At 37.9% G+C, this 20,512-nt stretch overlaps 1 protein-coding gene across 2 annotated transcripts in view; it reads left to right on the top strand.

The window, feature by feature from the left end:
• The window catches only part of ift122 (intraflagellar transport 122 homolog (Chlamydomonas)), a 46,330-nt gene that overhangs the window by 22,065 nt on the left and 3,753 nt on the right, over window positions 1-20,512 (top strand). For both annotated transcript variants that reach the window (XM_051904020.1, XM_051904019.1), the window contains exons 15-26: window positions 2,453-2,593; window positions 2,680-2,733; window positions 6,036-6,197; window positions 10,726-10,892; window positions 11,317-11,488; window positions 11,612-11,714; window positions 13,569-13,709; window positions 13,832-13,929; window positions 15,381-15,481; window positions 19,370-19,535; window positions 19,613-19,724; window positions 20,078-20,203. In XM_051904020.1, the coding sequence (XP_051759980.1) occupies window positions 2,453-2,593; window positions 2,680-2,733; window positions 6,036-6,197; window positions 10,726-10,892; window positions 11,317-11,488; window positions 11,612-11,714; window positions 13,569-13,709; window positions 13,832-13,929; window positions 15,381-15,481; window positions 19,370-19,535; window positions 19,613-19,724; window positions 20,078-20,203 (1,543 nt within the window). The remainder of the gene's footprint in view (window positions 1-2,452; window positions 2,594-2,679; window positions 2,734-6,035; window positions 6,198-10,725; window positions 10,893-11,316; window positions 11,489-11,611; window positions 11,715-13,568; window positions 13,710-13,831; window positions 13,930-15,380; window positions 15,482-19,369; window positions 19,536-19,612; window positions 19,725-20,077; window positions 20,204-20,512) is intronic.

Here is a 20,512-nt window from a genome sequence, read left to right as displayed (position 1 = left end):
ATGTAATAAAATTAATAGTACAATCAATTAACCTGTTGTCCAATGAACGCACAGTGTTAATTGTTTATTAATTCTAAGAAATGTTCATTTCCAGGTTATGGGAAATAACAATCTTATTGTATAGTACTACTCAGAGCATGTAGTCAGGATCTGCATGAATAGGGACTCCAGTATATGAGCGTGAAACACGGACAACTTTACGTGTGACATGAACAAGACTTTATTAACTAGACTAAACACTTAATTACTCTAACATTCACACACATACATGCATACAGTTTACCAAGGGAAAGAGAGAGTTGAAGCAGAGTATAGGAAAGCAAGAAGTTACAGCATTGTTTGAAATTCAGCAGATCAACAGCCTTGAGCAAACCATCAGTTTAGTTTTAACAGGCCCTTCTTTAAAAGGGGTAAGGATATTCAATGTATCAGATAATGAGACTAAGTTTGATACTTGCATGTCTCTCCAAGTTAAATTAAAACTGTCCTGATGCGATTTGTGGAGGCTCCCGTTGAATCTTTGCTGATATTGTCTTGATGAAGGAGAACCAGTTGGATTCAGAGGATCTTTGGTGAATGGAAGGTCTAGGCCGAAGCCTGGCACAAGCTTGGGGGTTCCTTAGAAGCTTCTAGCTTCTCACAGCATCATCTTAACATCAGCATTTGTCAGTAAAAGAGAAGAGAGCTTGATCTTGTGATCAGTGAATATAAGGGGTGAAGATGTCACACCCTCTTAAGGTGTCTGAGCCAATAAGGGGTTGCCCCCTCGGAGGGAACTTTACGAGTCTTTGTGACTTTGGCAGGATATTAGCATAAGAAATTGGATTGGATGAATGAGAGAAGAACCTTCTAGATTCTTATAATACTAATGTGTCACAGAGTTAGTAACATGTAACATAAATTACCAAATAGGAAACGAAAGTTGGAGTCCGTAGATACCAAACATGCTACCAATGTAATTTCAGTTAACTGTACATTTGCAACTCTGGAACGTTAATACCAAAATAGTTCAAAGGAGAGAATTAATACATAGAATAAAGCCTATAAAAGGAAAGTCATGAGATGGAAAAATTGGATACATGTCCCAAGTGGTTATATAGAGAATACATAGGATGAAGAGAGTTTATTTGTCCTTCTCAGAAAGATTGAAGTCAGAGTCACTAGTCTCTGCAAAATTCTTTCTGATCGTAAAAGTACCATGTATCTGTAACAGGACACCTAGTTCTGCCTGTGTGTTAGCTACGTTTGGGATGCTAGTTGCAGTTTTAGGGGGATGAGTTCACAGAACTTTGATAGAGTGAGTTTATGGGTAATTCATTAAATATAATGAATAATCGTGTGCCTGATTGGTCCAGACGCTACAGCTAATGCACTGATTCAGTATACTGATACCGTTACACATGCATTTTCTTTCACTCACTTTAGATATAACCGAATTGGTTTACTTGGTATACTCACCAAGACGGGCATTTTGACATAATTTTGTGTGAAAAGAGAGCTCAATTCAGTACTCAAGTGCTGTCAGATGTGGCTGGGCGTGTGTTTCGGATGTGCAGTTTGCATGCACAAAGCTTCTCACACATTGCACGCGAGTTATCTTTTGTTTGAAATTGGCAAGGCTTAAAAACTTGCAAATGTGCAAATGATAAACTCTCAGCCAAGCGACAGTGCATAAAGCTCAAATAAAATTATATCTGCGCTAAACTTATTTTTTGACTCTAACTCAATTATAGGCGACTGTAATTGTACAATTTACTAGCCATTGGCTAGTTAAGTACATTTTTTAGTTTCCTCTCGTGAAATTTGCATATACGAGTGATTTACTTGCATTGTAGAAGGTTAACTAAGATGAACAGATACTGTAACAAATGTATTGCTCATTGTTAGTTAATGATAGTAAATGCAGTAACTGATGTTAACTAATGAAACCTTATTGTAAGTGTTACCATCTTAAAGTCACAGACATTTCTTTAATGAGAGTCACTTTTTTTGCTATTGTGAGCTGTTAAATAATTTAATAAAAAAAAAAATATTTTAAAAAGCTTGTCCAGTGATCACAGAAAATAAATTGGTCATAAAGAGCGTAAACCCTGAAGAACGTAGTTCTTGAAACTTCTGGTATTACGTCATTTCATTAGTTTAGTTATATATTAATTTATTTTGTGGTTATTTTGTTCGGAGTCAAACTCGCTCATGTCAGAGCGCTGATCACAAGGCTGTGACTCCGACACTTAGTTTAATTTCTAATTCTGCAAAATTATTTTTTTATTTAATTATTTTTATATGATGCGACTCCTAGTTTCTGTAAATAAAAAAGTTGTGAACCAGCAGCTTTGAAAGTACCAAAATGTCTTCGCCTGCATGTGGTCCTTTGAATATTGTGAAGGATGAGAAGCACTACATGGGTTATATTTCTGCTTGAGATGACTGTGATTATGGCTGATCTGTGCAGTCGGCTCCGATGTATCAGTACCTGGAGCGCCGCATGTTTCAGGAGGCCTATCAGATCGCCTGTCTGGGAGTGACGGATAATGACTGGAGGGATCTGGCCACTGAGGCTCTGGAGGGACTCGATTTCCACACCGCCAAGAAGGTGAGGCACCAGCCACTGCTCGACTCTGTCCTGATGTTTTAAAAATGTTTCCGGACATATTTCTCTCGTTTTGTCTCTCTCATCAGGCGTTCATCAGGGTTCGAGATCTGCGCTATCTGGAGCTCATCAGCAGCATTGAAGTAAGATTTGTTACTCTCTTTATCTCCTTCTCCTTTCACTATTGACTGATTCTTATATTAGAAGTCGTTTTATGCTCAATAATGATTCAAATTTTGAAACAAAAGTTTTAAAGGATAGATTTGTAATTTTTTAAAAACACTGTATTTATACAGATATGTGACTCACATGAATAGCAAAATGGCCTTAAACAGTAAGTGCAGCCCAATTCACACTGAAAGAAAAAGTGCACTTTAAATACCTGGATGATGCACTTAATCATCAAAAACCAAAGTGTGGAATGTTGGACACTTCGTGATTTCAGCGGTCGCAGCTTTACTTATGTAGATGAAGGGTGCGGGGCTATCAGACTCTGATGATAAATGTCTAAAACTGCTAAATGCTGCATTTATTTCAATCATGACAACTCTCAAAATAGTTTTAGCATGTTATTAAATATGGCAATGCCAATAGATACACAGACACACTGCTGTGAGCATGTAAGATCTGCTGCTGCTGCATAAACAGACATACATTAATCCTGTACATTGTAAACCCTAACGCTCAAAATGATTAATTGGTTTGAGTAGGACAAACTAAAATTGAACAAATTAGTTCAGTTAAATTAACTGTTATGAATATTTAGCACTTTCTTTTTCTTTCAAGTTCACAGAACTGATATATTTTAAGTATATTTTAAACTGAACTGTTTAATTGTTTTAAGTTTTATGAACTTATTTTGTTTAATTTAGACAAACTTGAGTTTAACTGAAACTGGGCTGTGATTTCTATTTCCCAGCATGCTTTGCCCACGGCACTCGAAAGGGAGAGTAAATGCTAAAATTAAGTGTTATATAATGTTTTTTGTGCAAGATTAATGTTAAGTGGGGGATTTAGTAGTGATTCATTTTTCGTTATGCTAATTTAGAAGAGTTTCTGTTAATGTGGGTTTTTGGAGAGTTACCATCATGAAGACAAGTGGTGCATGTGGCTTGGTTTGAGAGCAAGTATGATAAATGCTTTATATTGCTGCACTCATTCAGCAAGTGCTATGCCATGCTATTGTTAACATGTTAGCAAATTAGCAAGTTAGCTTTTTCTGAATTAGCTTGTTATAGAGTTTATATTGAGGTTACATTAAAATTTTAAGTTGAATATATGAATTAGTGTACTCAAACATTTCAAGTTAAGAACAATTAAAATGCACGAGTACAAAATAAAAATCTCCCAGTTCTGTTTACTTAAACTTTGAATTTCATAACTTAAAAATTGAGGCAACTGATTGCCTTTTTTGAGTTTTGCCAACTTCTTCAGGGTTGACAGTGTAGCAGATCTAGGCAGGTGGAGCTGGGAAGGTGGAGGGATTCAGAGGAACTCTGATAGCATTGCAGGACTAGCTTCCAGCTAACAATGAACAAGACTTTTTAAATGTTGCGCAAGTAATCTCATTGGCTGCAGGATCAGCAGAGGCCAATCAGCTTGTGCCATGCGGTAATCATGTGATTGCTTGCAGATTGTATGTAAAGGACTGATCAGCCTGCGCCATCTAGAGTTTCATGAGTGAACTAGATATTTCATGTGTGTATTGCTTCCGACAGCACTGTACGAGCTGGTGGTGTCATTGTCATTGTGGCAATTATCAAATAACAAAGGCTGTGATTCGTTTATATAAATATATAGTCTGGCACGTTCTGTTTCAGAGTGAAGCGCGGCATTGTCTCTTTTTACCCGTGAGCAGCTGATGATCCGCCAGATCCCATCAGTGTCTTGAAACAACTCGTTTCGCAGTAAATGCTACAGCACAAGTGTTTAAAAAACGTAACACGCCAACTATGCTCCCAAAATTGTGATGAGACTCGTTTATAAATCTGTGTCTCATTTGGACAGCTGCACACTTGCAGCATTGACAATGATTTAGGCATAAATTAGGCATAAATTCCCTGTTAGCATAAATTACTGTAATTTCTCTCTTACTTTGGAATGTAATGTTTACTTTTGTGAAATGAGGCAGGCTCAGTGACGTATATGGCCTGCAGAGGGCGCAGTTGTCCAAACGAGATAAGGCAAAAACAAAAAAAGAGAAGTGTTAAAGTCTATGGAGCCCTGCATATGACATGCAGGGAAAAAAAGTAAATCATGCGCACAATTTACTATTTCGTTACCTCGATTTGCTAGATTGTGCGCACAATTTACTATCTCTTACTATCGATTTGCTAAATCGTGCACACGATTTACTATTTCGTTCCCTCAATCTGCTAAATCGTGCGCACAATTTGCTATTTCATTCCCTTGATTTGCTAAATCGTTTTGTTTGCAACCTGTATGACTTCCATGTAACATGTAGCATGTAAAAACGTATGAGAAATATCTGCACTGCTCTTCTCCATACAGTAAAGCATACAGTGAGCAGTGCTGTCAGGCTCCAAAAAGCAAAAAAAATCCATCAAAGATAATAAATGTAGTCCATTTATTATATATTGGAACAGAGCCTAATTGAATTTGTTATTGACTGATAATCAGCCCTTGAATGTCAAACACATTCACATGCATTCAGAGAGAATGGAGCTAAAATGTCTGCTAATAAAACATTTCATGTTGCGTTGTATGAATGAAACAGTCAGGTTCGGAACGGGTGATGGCAGAATGTTCATGAAAAACATCAACTGTTTCTTTAAATCTGTGTCTGAGTTGATGTGTGTGTCGTGTGTGGTGAGGGTGGCTTGTGTTCTGGGAAGGAAAGTTTGTGTTCAGAAATGCTTTTGATGTCTGGAGTTCTGAATGGAAAGAATGAGCTATTGACTTTCTGATGCCTGCGGGTGGAGATGACTGAAAGAATGTGTGTGTGTGTGTGTGTGTGAGAGAGTGTGTGCGCGTGAGTGTAATAAAGGGTTTGTGTGTAAATGTGTATTAGTGTTGTTAATGTGTTCAGTTTTGTACAGTACACAGACACTGATAGTAAAACATATGTACAGCTGAATCTCTTATAGTGAACCCCAAAATCAAGTGAAAGAAATAAGAAATTAACTTTTTCTATAAAGAAAACAAAGCCTAATTTTAACACCATTAAGATTATATATTATATATTATAAGATGTCCTTATTACTTACTATAGGGTTAGGGTCTGGTTTAAGGATTTACTGTTATTTATATAGTAAGGTCATGTGTAACAAGAACACTAAAAAAAAGTGTTACCATTTCAACACATTACTCATTACTGTAATGATGATGTTTAAACTGCTCATGTGTTTTTGTCTGGAGTTTTTGGTGCTGGTGTGTGTGTGTAGTAATATATGAAATGCATCTTTCTGTGTGTGTGTTTGTCCAGGAGAGGAAGAGGAGGGGTGAGAATGATAACCAGCTCTTCCTCGCAGACGTTTACGCGTATCAGGGCAAGTTCCATGAGGCCGCCAGACTCTACCGGAGAAGCGGGCAGGACAGCCGTGCACTCAGCATGTACACCGACCTGCGCATGTTTGAGTACGCCAAGGTGTGTGTGACACATGATATGTGCTCTCGCTGCTGTATATTTGTGTGTCTGATCTGTCTGTATACATGTGCACATGAGCGTTTAGTGCTGATTTACAACCTGAATTCCAGAAATGTTGGGACATTTTTTAAATTTGAATAAAATGAAAACTAAAAGACTTTCAGATCACATGAGCCAATATTTTATTCACAATAGAACATAGATAACATAACAAATGTTTAAACTGAGACATTTTACACTTTTATCCACTAAATGAGCTCATTTCAAATTTGATGCCTGCTACAGGTCTCAAAATAGTTGGCACGGGGGCAACAAATGGCTGAAAAAGCAAGAAATTTTGAAAAGATTCAGCTGGGAGAACATCTAGCAACTAATTAAGTTAATTGATATCAGGTCTGTAACATGATTAGCTATAAAAGGGATGTCTTGGAGAGGCAGAGTCTCTCAGAAGTAAAGATGGGCAGAGCTGTTAAAGAGTGTGTAAAAAGATTGTGGAAAACAATGTTCCTCAACATCAAATTGCAAAGGCTTTACAAATCTCATCATCTACAGTGCATGACATCATCAAAAGATTCAGAGAAACTGGAGAAATCTCTGTGCGTAAGGGACAAGGCCGAAGACCTTTATTGGATGCCTGTGGTCTTCGGGCCCTCAGACGACACTGCATCACTCATCGGCATGATTGTGTCAATGACATTACTAAATGGGCCCAGGAATACTTCCAGAAACCACTGTCGGTAAACACAATCCGCCGTGCCATCTGCAGATGCCAACTAAAGCTCTATCATGCAAAAAGGAAGCCATATGTGAACATGGTCCAGAAGCACGTCGTGTCCTGTGGGCCAAGGCTCATTTAAAATGGACTGTTTCAAAGTGGAAAAGTGTTCTATGGTCAGACGAGTCCAAATTTGACATTCTTGTTGGAAATCACGGATGCCGTGTCCTCCGGGCTAAAGAGAAGGGAGACCTTCCAGCGTGTTATCAGCATTCAGTTCAAAAGCCAGCATCTCTGATGGTACGGGGGTGCATAAGTGCATACGGTATGGGCAGCTTGCATGTTTTGGATGAATGCTGAAAGGTATATAAAGGTTTCAGAGCAACATATGCTCCCCTCCAGACGACGTCTATTTCAGGGAAGGCCTTGTGTATTTCAGCAGGACAATGCAAAACCACATACTGCAGCTATTACAACAGCATGGCTTCGTCGTAGAAGTGCTGAATTGGCCTGCCTGCAGTCCAGATCTTTCACCTAGTGAAAAATCCGTCAAAGACGACCATAAACTCTTCGGCAGCTGGAAACCTAGATATCAGGCAAGAATGGGACTAAATTCCAACACCAAAACTCCAGAAACTCATAACCTCGATGCCCAGATGTCTTCAAACTGTTTTGAAAAGAAGAAGAGATGCTACACCATGGTAAACATGCCCCCGTCCCAACTATTTTGAGACCTGTAGCAGGCATCAAATTTGAAATGAGCTCATTTTGTGCATAAAATTGTAAAAATTCTCTGTTTAAACATTTGTAATATTATCTATGTTCTATTGTCGATACAATATTGGCTCATGTGATTTGAAAGTCTTTTAGTTTTCATTTTATTCAAATTTAAAAAACGTCCCAACATTTCCGGAATTCGGGTTGTAAATTAACACACATTGTTTATTTACTTTTATTTTCCTATTCTCACAGAACCAGACTCTGTCTATCGGCACAAGAACTGAATATTTCAGTCGTAACTTATAAAACAGTCCCACTTTATATTTGTAATGAAGGGTCGGCAGAGCGGGGATCCATTTGCAGCTTTTATTAAGAATAGTATATACACAGGTAAGGGCAGAGGCAGAGACGTAAACGGGGACAGGCAATGGTCGAGGCAGGCGGCAGACAAATGGTATCAGGAAGCAGGCAGAGATCAGGGCAGGCGGCAAACAAACACAGTCCAGTAAGCAGGCAAGGATCAGGGCAGGCAGCAGAGAATCACAACGAATAAACAGTCCAACAGAAACAGAGTAAACAGTCCACAAGAAAACGCTCAGAGTTGATCACCGGGGCAAATCAAGACTTCGCGGTGAGAGAGTGTGTGTGTGTGACTTAAATAGTCCAGGTAATGATCTGCAGGTGTGTGTGGCAATTGGTGATTGGTGTGGAGTGTGCATGTGATTGGAAGGGAGGATTATGGGAAATGGAGTCCAGGAACTGACAGGAACAGACGGTGATCGTGACAATATTAGGTGTCTTTAACTACTATGTACTAACTTGTAAATTAATCATTTGGTCCAATGCACTTATTGTGTACATACATGTTTTTACATTGTATTTATATTTAAAAATACCTGCATTTCTGTAATTACATCTATAAACACACTGTTGACCCTTAACCCACACTTAAACCTACCGATACCACCAAATCTGTCCTAACCTTACCCGTATCATACCTCAATAGCAAGTTTTACAAGTAAAGTACATCGCACCTAACAATTATTATTTGATGTAAGTATATAGTACTTAAAGACACCACATTAAGTGTGACCAAATATTTTATTTTATTATTTTAATAAATATTTCTTTATTATAATATCATAATATATTATAAAATTATTATTTCTTTATTATAATATCACCCTGACATGTTTTAGGCTGCGTTTACACTGACATAAAAAATCTGATTCTTTTTTTATTCACACCTGACACAGATCAGAATTTGTTGCACACGACACGTGTAATTACAAATATCCGCACGAGATCCGTTTTTTTCCGCCTCCGTTCTGAGCCATTTCCAAATGTGGTTTTAAATCAGATACATATCCGATATCTGGACATCTGACCTACGTCTAAACACGCATATCCGATTCCCCTCAGATCTCCAAGACACCACAAGGTGACAGCGACACATTTGCCCATAAAAAGATATAATTTTATTGTTGTATTATAAAGCAGATGTGATGGATGTACTCGCACTAAAACTCTCAGATTTTTTTATTGAGGTGGGTACTTTATATATAGGCAAGAAATTGCATGCACACGGAAATATTCAGGAGCTGGTTTTCAACCTCTGCCCTGTGAATTTTATAAATAAAACATTATATTTCTCAGCAATGAGGTGATAACCTCGCTGTTTTTGTAATTAAACCAACCAGCTTTACTATTAGGCTACTCTCTCTCTCTCTCTCTCTCTCTCTCTCTCGCTGTCTCTCTCTCTCTCTCTCTCTTTCTCTTTCTCTTTGTTAATTCATTCGAATTCATTTAAATAAATATAATCTTAATAAGCTACTTTATTTCACTTCAGAATTCTAGATAACAAGCTGTAGTTAAAATAACAAATAAAAAAAATGTCCCGGTCTGGATCTATTCAGTCAGATTTTGTGCTGCAAAACCTCCTTGACAGCTGTTAACTTATCCATGCTGAGAAGTAATCATGGCTACCCGACAGGAATTATATAAATAATTTTAATTGCACGGTCATTCAAAACCCGAGGGTCTACCATGTGCATAGTAAAGTGATTACCGACCATCATTTTGGGCGGGAATTAATGTAAACACGAATATCGGATACCAGTCGTGTCTAAAGTGAATGTAAACAGGCAGGACAAAAAATCGGATATGGTTAAAAGATCAGATTAAGACTTGCAGTGTAAACGCAGCCTTCGTTTTAGAATGAATCTGAATTCGTATATATTATAGAGCGCATTAGTGCTGTCCACTTTTTAGCGGCGCTGGTTCTGGAAGTATTTTTTCCATTCATTTCTCCCATAGGGAAAAAGTCTTTGTTAATGTGTTATAATCCATGAACCGAATTAACCAGCTACGAGGAGAATCACAACATTACAGACTTTGATTTGAAATAAAAAAGTATTTGAAAATCGGACAAAAATACAAAGGTAAAAGACTGTGAACTTGACGGCTTTAGTGAGGGAAAGAACTGCAATCCCATGAAGCATTGCGAACAGCATATTCAAATTAAAAATGATGGAGAAATATAAAGCTACTTATTTAAAAATGTTGATTATATATAAAACAATGTATTTTAAGTTTATTGTGCGCATATATATATATATATACATACAAATATTTCGGTAATTTGATAGCATATGGAGACATCATTTGCAGTACTTCATGGGAGTGTACAGAGCTAAAGAATATTCTGAACAGCATCATGGGTAATGTAGTTTTTCACCAAGCATTTAGCTGTTTAACACGATTATGTTAAAAAATAAGTTGAAATAATTCGGGCTGAGGGCTTCAACTTTGCAGCTCACAGTAAGGCTGTCTTTAAAAGTTTAGAAGTTATCGTTGAAAACATTATCGCGTTTTTACTTCTGGAACCTGAATGTTGCACTCTATAGCAGTGACAGCCATTGAATCACTGAGTGAGTGTCACTGGTTCACTCATACTGATGATTCAACCCAATCAAAGCTGCTAGAACTTTATAGTAGGTGCTTTAACTGCGATTTAACTGCTGTGCACTTACATTAAACAATCAAACACTTGATAGGAAAGCACTCACTGTGTGTTTTTGTGTGTGTGTGAAGGACTTCCTCGGCTCAGCAGATCCCAAGGACACTAAACTGCTGATGAAGAAGCAGGCGGACTGGGCGAAGAACAGTAAAGAGCCTCGAGCGGCTGCAGACATGTACTTGACGGCAGGAGAACACATGAAAGCCATCGAGATCATCGGAGAACATGGCTGGATGGACATGTGAGCCACCCACACACACACACACACACACACACACACACACACATGCATGCTGTCATTATACACACATAGATTATAGATACTGTAGTGTATAGTAAACATTTTCTGCTGCCTTTTGCCAGAAACATAACCAGCTGTATTTGAATAATGAAATACTTAATTCAATACATAATGATTCAAACTCAAAGCATATAAGATATGTGTAAATGAAATCATTGTGTTTCAGACAGACAGTGTGTAGTGAATACTGATCACATTTACCCTTCTTCTGTCTCTCTTTTTATAATACAAGGGTGACAAGACCTTTCAGAAATAAAATATAAAATCTGCTCTACAAGATACTGAAGCATATACACATAATGCAAGGACAAATAAACACACAGATCAGAAAATACATGACATGAATCATCCTCTGTCTCTGTAGGTTGATAGATTTGGCTCGTAAGCTGGATAAAGCAGAGCGGGAGCCGCTGTCCAGATGTGCCGTGTTTTTTAAGAAGTTCAATCATCACGGTTACGCTGCTGAGATTTATAATAAAATGGGTGATCTGAAGGCGCTGGTGCAGCTTCATGTGGACACTACACACTGGGATGAGGTACGTGTGTGTGTGTGTGTGTGTGTGTGTGTGTGTGTGTGTGTGTGCTTATGTGAGCAAAACTGTAGAAAAGGGACATTTTGCAGTGACTGACTGGCTGATGTGGCTGCTGCTTGTTCTCAGGCGTTCTCTCTAGTCGAGAAACACTCTCAGTTCAGAGATGACGTGTATGTGCCGTACGCACAGTGGTTGGCTGAACACGACCGTTTCGAGGAGGCCCAGAAAGGTCAGTCAAACACACCTTTCACATGAGCAGCTGTGAGAGAGAGAGAGTTGTCTGCATGTTGCTTTGGCAGTGATTCAGTCTGCAAATTACAATTGGCAGCAAGATAATGTTTCACATGCCTGCACACTTCTGAAACTCCTTACACAATGTGATAATTAAAATTTGCTTTACAAAGCCTGCAAAATGCTTTGTTTTTGTCACAAATCCCAAATCTTCCATTAATTCACTCAATAATTGAGGCAGAATCATTGGTGTTATTGTATGTCAGTGTCATTACACCAGACTCTCGTCACACCCACACAGAGCTGAATGAAATGCTGAGTCACTGTTCAGAAGACAAATTTGGCAAATGCATTAATTGCATCTTTTCGCGTTAAATATGAAAAACAATCACATTTGTAATATTAAAGTGTTAGTTCACCCAAAAATGAAAATTCAGTCATTAATTCCTCACCCTCATGTCGTTCCACACCCGTAAGACCTTTGTTCATCTTCAGAACACAAATTAAGATATTTTATCCCCCATCAAGGTCTAGAAAGTTACTAAAGACATCGTTAAAACAGTCATGTGACTGCAGTGGTTCAACCTTAATGTTATGAAGAGATGAGAATACTTTTTGTGTACAAAAACAAAACACAAATAATGACTTTATTTAACAAATTTGTCTCTTCCCATCATTCTCCTACACTGTTTACACTCAGCGCTTCCAGGTTCTACGTCAGAACGCCGGTAAAACAGTCACGTCGACTGTTTTAAAACGATGTCTTTAGTACCTTTCTGGACCTTGAAAGTGTTAATTATGTTGCTTTCTATGAAGGATAAAAAAAACTCTCGGATTTCATCAGAAATATCTTAATTTGTGTCTTACGGGTGTGGAACGACATGAGGATGAGTAATTAATGACAGAATTTTTATTTTTGGGTGAACTAACCCTTTAACTTATTAATTACAAGTCAACGCTGTCCTGTGATTTATCACTAAAGTAGCTTAGAAACTCAAAAGTTATTATAGCATATATTTTTCTACTTTTGAAGTAACTACTTACAACCCACAACTTCACAATTAATAGAGAAACGGTATGACTAATTCACAAACGCAATCTCTCTCATTAATGCATTCAAATAAATGTACTGGTACTGTGCTAATTTATCTGTACCTGATTTCCAACGAGAAGAAATGATAATAAGATGACTATAAGATAAATGACTATAAGAAATGTTGCAAACCATAGATAAAATAACTGCTGAAAGTGTGCTGTCATTAGGAAAAAATATCCCACCTTTAATAGTCAAGCATATTTACAGAACAAATTTTGTCAGTGAACTATGAGGGCAAAAAGAACAAACAAAAAAAGCAAACAAACAAAAACACAATAATTGTTCATTAATCGTAATCGAGGTAAAATGTTCAATTAATTGAGATTTTGATTTTAGGTCATATCATCCAGCCCTAATCTATATATTAATGCAATATAGCTTGATTTTGTCATTCACAACGCTTCAAGGGAGCGCGCGATCATTGCTATCATTTTCATGATAACAGCATCTTCACTGATTAGTGGATCTGACTGCAGGATTATGGGTAGTGTAGTTTTTCACCTGTCACTCCCTGGCTTCACAGGAAGCAAATATTACTCTCATTGTAGGTCTGTGTACATTACATTTAAAAATCAGTGTTGGTTCAGATGCTTGATCTGGAAATATGTGGCATGTATCAGACACAATCACTTTAACAAATGTGTTCACACACTTGAAGTGTAATCTTTTATTCTCAAAACACCTTTACTGTTTTTTTTTTTTTTAAACTTGTCAATTGATGCAACTCTGTAATTTCCATCTGTTAATGTTTTTCAGCCTTCCACAAAGCGGGGCGTCAGGCGGAGGCCGTGCGAGTGCTGGAGCAGCTTACCCATAATGCCGTGGTGGAGAGCAGGTTCAATGACGCCTCGTACTACTACTGGATGCTGTCCATGCAGTGCCTCGACATCGCCAGAGGTGTCTATGAGTACATGCTAGCTTCTGTGCTTATTCTTTTATAGTGAAAAACCTTTGTGTTCAGTGAGAAAGCCCTTGATGTGCATTCAGATGAATGTGAATAAACATGTGCACTTTTCTAGATAACACAGAGAAGAAGGAGGAGATGCTGAAGAAGTTTCACAGTTTCCAGCACTTGGCTGAGCTGTATCACGTCTATCATTCTGTCCATCGATACATGGTAAGTGTGATTGACGCCATCACAGAATTCAGACGGTTTCTGGTGTTTGTTAATGAGCGTTATCAACTGTTACAGGTTTTAGTCGGTCTTAAAAAACTTTAGTTTCACATTTAGTTTTTTTTTGTTGTTGTTTAGGTGGAGGCTTTAAATAAGCCCTTTGGGTTTTTTGCCTCTCCCTGCACAGTATATGGATTGTACTTTTGTTTTTATTGTATATATTTTATATTTGTGCAAATAAACTAAACTAAACCAAACCAAAAAAAAAAAAGAACTTAAAAGAGGGTATGCATTGACGTCACTTTCCCGCCGGAACGCACTCCCTCAGCTGGACTGAGTGGCAAAAGAACCTGCTGCATGACTGGATTTAATAGGGGAAACTGCGAAAACACGAGTGAAACAAACGATTACACTAAAGGCTGGGCTCGAAAGTGTTCTTTATGACATGTCAAAGAAACCTAATCCATGGATACTGACATGCAGCCAGGAATTGTGTTTCCTGATGTTTATATGTGCCTGATTTCGATCCCGGGGAAATACATAGAGCAAATCTGACTGTGAATGCTTTATATAACTACAATATAGGTCTAAATCAGAGTGATCACTTTTATCAATGTTATATATATTGTCATATCGTCCAGCCCTAAAACTTATAGTTTTTGTCAGTGTTTATATATAAACACCCAATTATGCAGAATATAAGATGGTAAATATTTAATTGATGAGTTGTCAACACAATATATAACAATACAATATATAGGGTATAATTTTACCTCAAAATCCAATGTTTTGACACAAAATGATAACTGCAAATACATGTTTTCTGTCGTAAGTCCAGTTGTTTCTGTGAATTGCAGCGACCTATTTGCTGCTTTTTTCTGTAGCTTTCGGCAATCTGTAAAATTCTACCTCAGATTTTGTGTCAAAGCTATTTGTACAGTCACTCGCCAAGCCCTTTCCCATTTTGGATGTGTTTTGTGTGTTTTTCGCAGCATTCACACTGAAAACCAATGCTGCCACTCAGTCTTTTGCCACTCAGTGTGCGTAAACGCAGTCATAACGGTCGACGATGACGTCACGTGCATACCCTCTATTCCATGATGCTTTCTCAGAGGAGAAATAATTCAGAAAAGTACAGAAATGTGAGATCAAGTAGTGTTCGCAGTGATCATTATCTCACACCAAGAACAATAACCATAAATATAACTATTGTTCTGTTCATTCTTTCTAAGCGTGCTATAGTTTTGTCGCCTAAAAAGAAATAATTTCGGTTGGACTAAAAACCTGAGTGGAGTTTATTTCAGACGTCCAGCACATGCAGATATTTCAGAGGTTCACTGTGTCTGAGATTAAATGTGTGTGAAAATCCTGCAGGGTTTGTGTGAATGTATAACAGATCATTTAAAATAGATCTTGTGTTCTGATCGATGTAAGATGTGCTGTTCATATTTCAGTCGGAGCCCTTTAGTTCCAACATGCCAGAAATTCTCTTCAACATCTCCCGGTTTCTCTTCCACAACCTGACCAGAGATGTTCCCATGGGCATCTCTAAAGTGTATCCTTCATTCATTCACACACACTTGTGACGTTTGGGGGGTTTCGTTGAGACTCTTATTGATTAGTGTTGAACTGGACTGAAGTGTTGACAGAGCTGATGTGCGCTGTGATCATTGGATGGTGTGTGTTGAATACTGAATAAACCCTTTTCTAACACCTAGGTCAATAGAGACATGTAAATGTCGAAACACTTTAAGTAAGAGTGTTTTTTCAGAGTATGATCTGATCTGTCACTACACACACACGTATCTCTGACGTTGTTCTTCTCACTTTCTCTGTGTTAACTATCTGCTGTTTATTTTGGGAGAGTTCAATGTGAAGAACAGATCTAAGATGCTTTATTTTCTATAGACATGATTCTGGATGTGTTGTGACCAGTGTTGGGTAACGTTACTTTTAAAAGTAATGTGTTACATTTTTAAGGGAGTAATGCAATACTGTAACTAATTACATTACTAAGTTACTTTTTATGGAAAGTAATGTTACTTTTTCTCACCTGGCTGAGGCTCGCTCATTTAACAACATATCTTATATAACACACATAATCTTCATTTTCTTTTAAAAACACATTGAGACTATTGTTATATTCTGAGCACTTTGAATATTTCCTGACCCCTAGAGCGCTGTGCACCATACACAAGATCTTTTAACATTGCAGGTTATATTATCTACCGTACAACTCTTTTATTGAAAGTAATGTGTTTTGTTACTTTTGTACTTTTTGTCCATTCCTACGCTCACATGAGTGCGCATGTTTAAGTGACTATGTTATGGAGAAGAGAGAGAATTTTAATTCAGTAGTTTAAAAAATTAAGCAAATTAATTAAACTATAACATGCATTACTTGTTAAAAAAAATTAACTGGAATATGATTGAATATGATTGTGTAAATCTATAAAGTAATGTTACTTGTTACCTCAAAGTAATTTGATTACATAATGCATGTTACTTGTAATGTGTTACTTTACTCATTAGTCATTACAACAAAAAAGTAATCTGATTACATAGGTCATGTTACTTGTGATGCGTTACTTTTAATCGTTAAAGTAATCTGGTTTACGTAATGCACATTACTTGTAATGTGTTGTTACATCAAAAAATTAATCTTATTACATAATGCATGTTACTTGTAATGCGTTTCTTTACTTGTTACATAAAGTACAACCCGAATTCCGGAAATGTTGGGACGTTTTTTAAATTTGTTTTAATTTATTCACAATAGAACATAGATAACATAACAAATGTTTCAACTGAGAAATTTTACACTTTTATCCACTAAATGAGCTCATTTCAAATTTGATGCCTGTTACAGGTCTCAAAAAAATGGCTGAAAAAGCAAGAAATTTTGAAAAGATTCAGCTGGGAGAACATCTAGCAACTAATTAAGTTAATTGATATCAGGTCTGTAACATGATTAGCTATAAAAGGGATGTCTTAGAGAGGCAGAGTCTCTCAGAAGTAAAGATGGGCAGAGCTGTGAAAGAGTGCGTAAAAAGATTGTGGAATACTTTAAAAACAATGTTCCTCAACGTCAAATTGCAAAGGCTTTACAAATCTCATCATCTACAGTACATAACATCATCAAAAGATTCAGAGAAACTGGAGAAATCTCTGTGCGTAAGGGACAAGGCCGAAGACCTTTATTGGATGCCCGTGGTCTTCGGGCCCTCAGATGACACTGCGTCACTCATCGGCATGATTGTGTCAATGACATTACTAAATGGGCCCAGGAATACTTCCAGAAACCACTGTCGGTAAACACAATCCGCCGTGCCATCTGCAGATGCCAACTAAAGCTCTATCATGCAAAAAGGAAGCCACATGTGAACATGGTCCAGAAGCGCCATCGTGTCCTGTGGGCCAAGGCTCATTTAAAATGGACTGTTTCAAAGTGGAAAAGTGTTCTATGGTCAGACAAGTCCAAATTTGACATTCTTGTTGGAAATCACAGACGCCGTGTCCTCCGGGCTAAAGAGGAGGGAGACCTTCCAGCGTGTTATCAGCATTCAGTTCAAAAGCCAGCATCTCTGATGGTATGGGGGTGCATAAGTGCATACGGTATGGGCAGCTTGCATGTTTTGGATGAATGCTGAAAGGTATATAAAGGTTTCAAAGCAACATATGCTCCCCTCCAGACTACGCCTATTTCAGGGAAGGCCTTGTGTATTTCAGCAGGACAATGCAAAACCACATACTGCAGCTATTACAACAGCATGGCTTCGTCGTAGAAGAGTCCGGGTGCTGAATTGGCCTGCCTGCAGTCCAGATCTTTCACCTATAGAGAAAAATACGTTAAAGACGACCACAAACTCTTCAGCAGCTGGAAACCTAGATATCAGGCAAGAATGGGACCAAATTTCAACACCAAAACTCCAGAAACTCATAACCTCGATGCCCAGACGTCTTCACACTGTTTTGAAAAGAAGAGGAGATGCTACACCATTGTGAACATGCCTCCGTCCCAACTATTTTGAGACCTGTAGCAGGCATCAAATTTGAAATGAGCTCATTTTGTGCATAAAATTGTAAAATTTCTCAGTTTAAACATTTATAATGTTATCTATGTTCTATTGTGAATAAAATATTGGCTCATGTGATTTGAAAGTTATTTAGTTTTCATTTTATTCAAATTTAAAAAAACGTCCCAACATTTCCGGGTTTCGGGTTGTAAACTGATTACACAATGCACGTTAATTGTAAAGCGTTACTTTACTTGACACATCAAAAAGTAATCTGATTACATAATGCACGTCACTTGTAAAGCGTTATAAGTAATTTGATTACGTAATGCATGTTATTTTAAGTGAACACTGTACGATTATGTTATGTGTTACCCCCAACACTGCTTGAGAGTGTTTAAACTTTACTACAGTTCACCAGGAGCATCACCTCTCATGACTCACTGTCTCTGTTCACAAACCTATTGAGATCTCTACTGTACTTCAGCAGTATTATAAATCATAGATGAAGCCTGTTTCTAAATGTATGCTGCCTTTTCTTCTTTTGGCCAAATTTGTTGCAACAAATCTTGTGATAAAGTCCATGCAAGATGTCAACAAAGCAAGCATAACTATAATTCACTATAAAACCGAAAACTCGAAATGTACTAATTGAAAAAGCTCTTTTGTCTCCAACATGTGTGCTGTATTTGATTCTTGCTCGAGTGTCACGTCATGGACAGAACATGCTAATGTCAAACTCAATCTCCTGTGTGTTATTCTTGTGACATGTGATGCTGAATTGACATTTATGATTTGTTTTTAAAATATGTACGCAGATTCAAACGGACAGCTTACATAACTTATATACATCTCTTAAAAAAAGTATATGTTTGACAATAATGATGAAGATGTGTACATGTACATGAAGGACAAAAGAAACATTTCAGTTCTGTAGCTCACACAAATGTGATGTATGAATTCAGAAAGCTGGGAATATAGCAAGTCATGTTGGCTAATTTTATAATACTGATTTCATGATACTTTTATGGTGCCTTTGCCTCCTTTTTGATGCTTGAACTCTCCAGCCCTCATTCAATGTAACTGCATGAAAAAACAACCAGTACATCCTTTAAAATAGTTCCTTTTGTTTTCCCACAGAAAAAAGAGTGTTCTATGTGTTTGAAACAAGATGTGAGAAAATGATGATGCAATTGTCACTTTTTTACATAGCGTTTGCTTTAAATCAACACATTTGTTGAAAACATACATGAAGCAAATGTGAGTGCAAAGATTACAATGTGGCACACTCATGGTTTTGAAAGATTTCCCTTTTCATCATCCTTGACATCCTTTTGTTACTGATCCTGGTTTAATACGTGATGATTGTACTGAGTTTGTGGTTGCTGCAGCGTAATTGTTGTCTGAATCCTTGACTTGACATTCAGAGATACTCTGTATGCTCTGGCAAAGCAGAGTAAAGTTCTGGGAGCATATAAAGTAGCGCGACACGCCTTCGAGAAACTGCAGGGCCTGAAGATCCCGTCCCGCTATCAGGAGAGCATGGAGCTCAGCTGCCTGACAGTCCGCTCCAAACCCTACCGTGACAGCGAGGTGTGTGTGTGTGTTTGTATTGTGTTACAGCTGTTTGCAGAAGTGGTACCTGTTGGTCAAAGCTTGTGTTTGTGTAGGATTTGATCCCGATGTGTTACCGCTGCTCCACCAACAACCCTTTGCTGAATAACCAGGGCAACTCCTGCATCAACTGCAGACAGCCGTTCATATTTTCTGCCTCCTCTTATGGTGAGCTGCTCATATACCTGTCAATCATAACCTGTGTTATTTTCATTAAGTTGCTGAAAAAGCAGGAATGCATGAACAGTAGAATATCAGGGGCCTGTTTTTGTTGTTTCTTCTGGTTTTTAGCTGACCGTCTAGTAAAACCTAATGAAATTTGGTACGTTCAAAAGTTTTTTGGCAAACCTTTTCACAGTGTTGGTCAAATCTTCACCAAAAAAGGGTGAGATCATCTTCAGAAAATGTGTTGTATGATCCTATCAGCCACTTCAGTAGGGTGTTTTCTGGAGAATGAAGACAGTGGGCCAGCATCTTGCCATTGGTTTTACATATTTGTGTGATTTATGGTGTGTGTTTAGAGGTTCTTCCGCTGGTAGAGTTTTATCTGGAGGAGGATATCTCGGATGAGGAGGCCGTGTCTCTGATTGACCTGGAAGTGCCTCGCGTGGAGCGAAGCGGCAGCTGGCAGGAGATGGGCGGAGGAGGTAACATCTCATTCACATCACATATCCATTCATACGCAGGGCAGAAGAGCCAAAGAAAAGCTTTAGGGAGACTAGAGACTCAATCTGCATCAAATTCTGATGGTTATTGGTTACTGTTGTGTAATGAACACCCCAATGACATTTTTAGCTTGATTGACAAGTGGATAAAGAATAGCAATTGTCTTTTACATCTTATGTCTGGCTCTCCATGTCCTTCCACTCTCTGCTCCCTATCACCCAAATTTTGATTGACGACACCTGTAATCTGGTACGATATAATCTCTCCACAAACCCAAGCTCATTGTCTAG

This window comes from Ctenopharyngodon idella, chromosome 8 (genome assembly GCF_019924925.1).
Source record: "Ctenopharyngodon idella isolate HZGC_01 chromosome 8, HZGC01, whole genome shotgun sequence".
Classification (NCBI taxonomy): Eukaryota; Metazoa; Chordata; class Actinopteri; order Cypriniformes; family Xenocyprididae; genus Ctenopharyngodon; species Ctenopharyngodon idella.
This window is presented reverse-complemented; position numbering and strand designations above follow the sequence as displayed.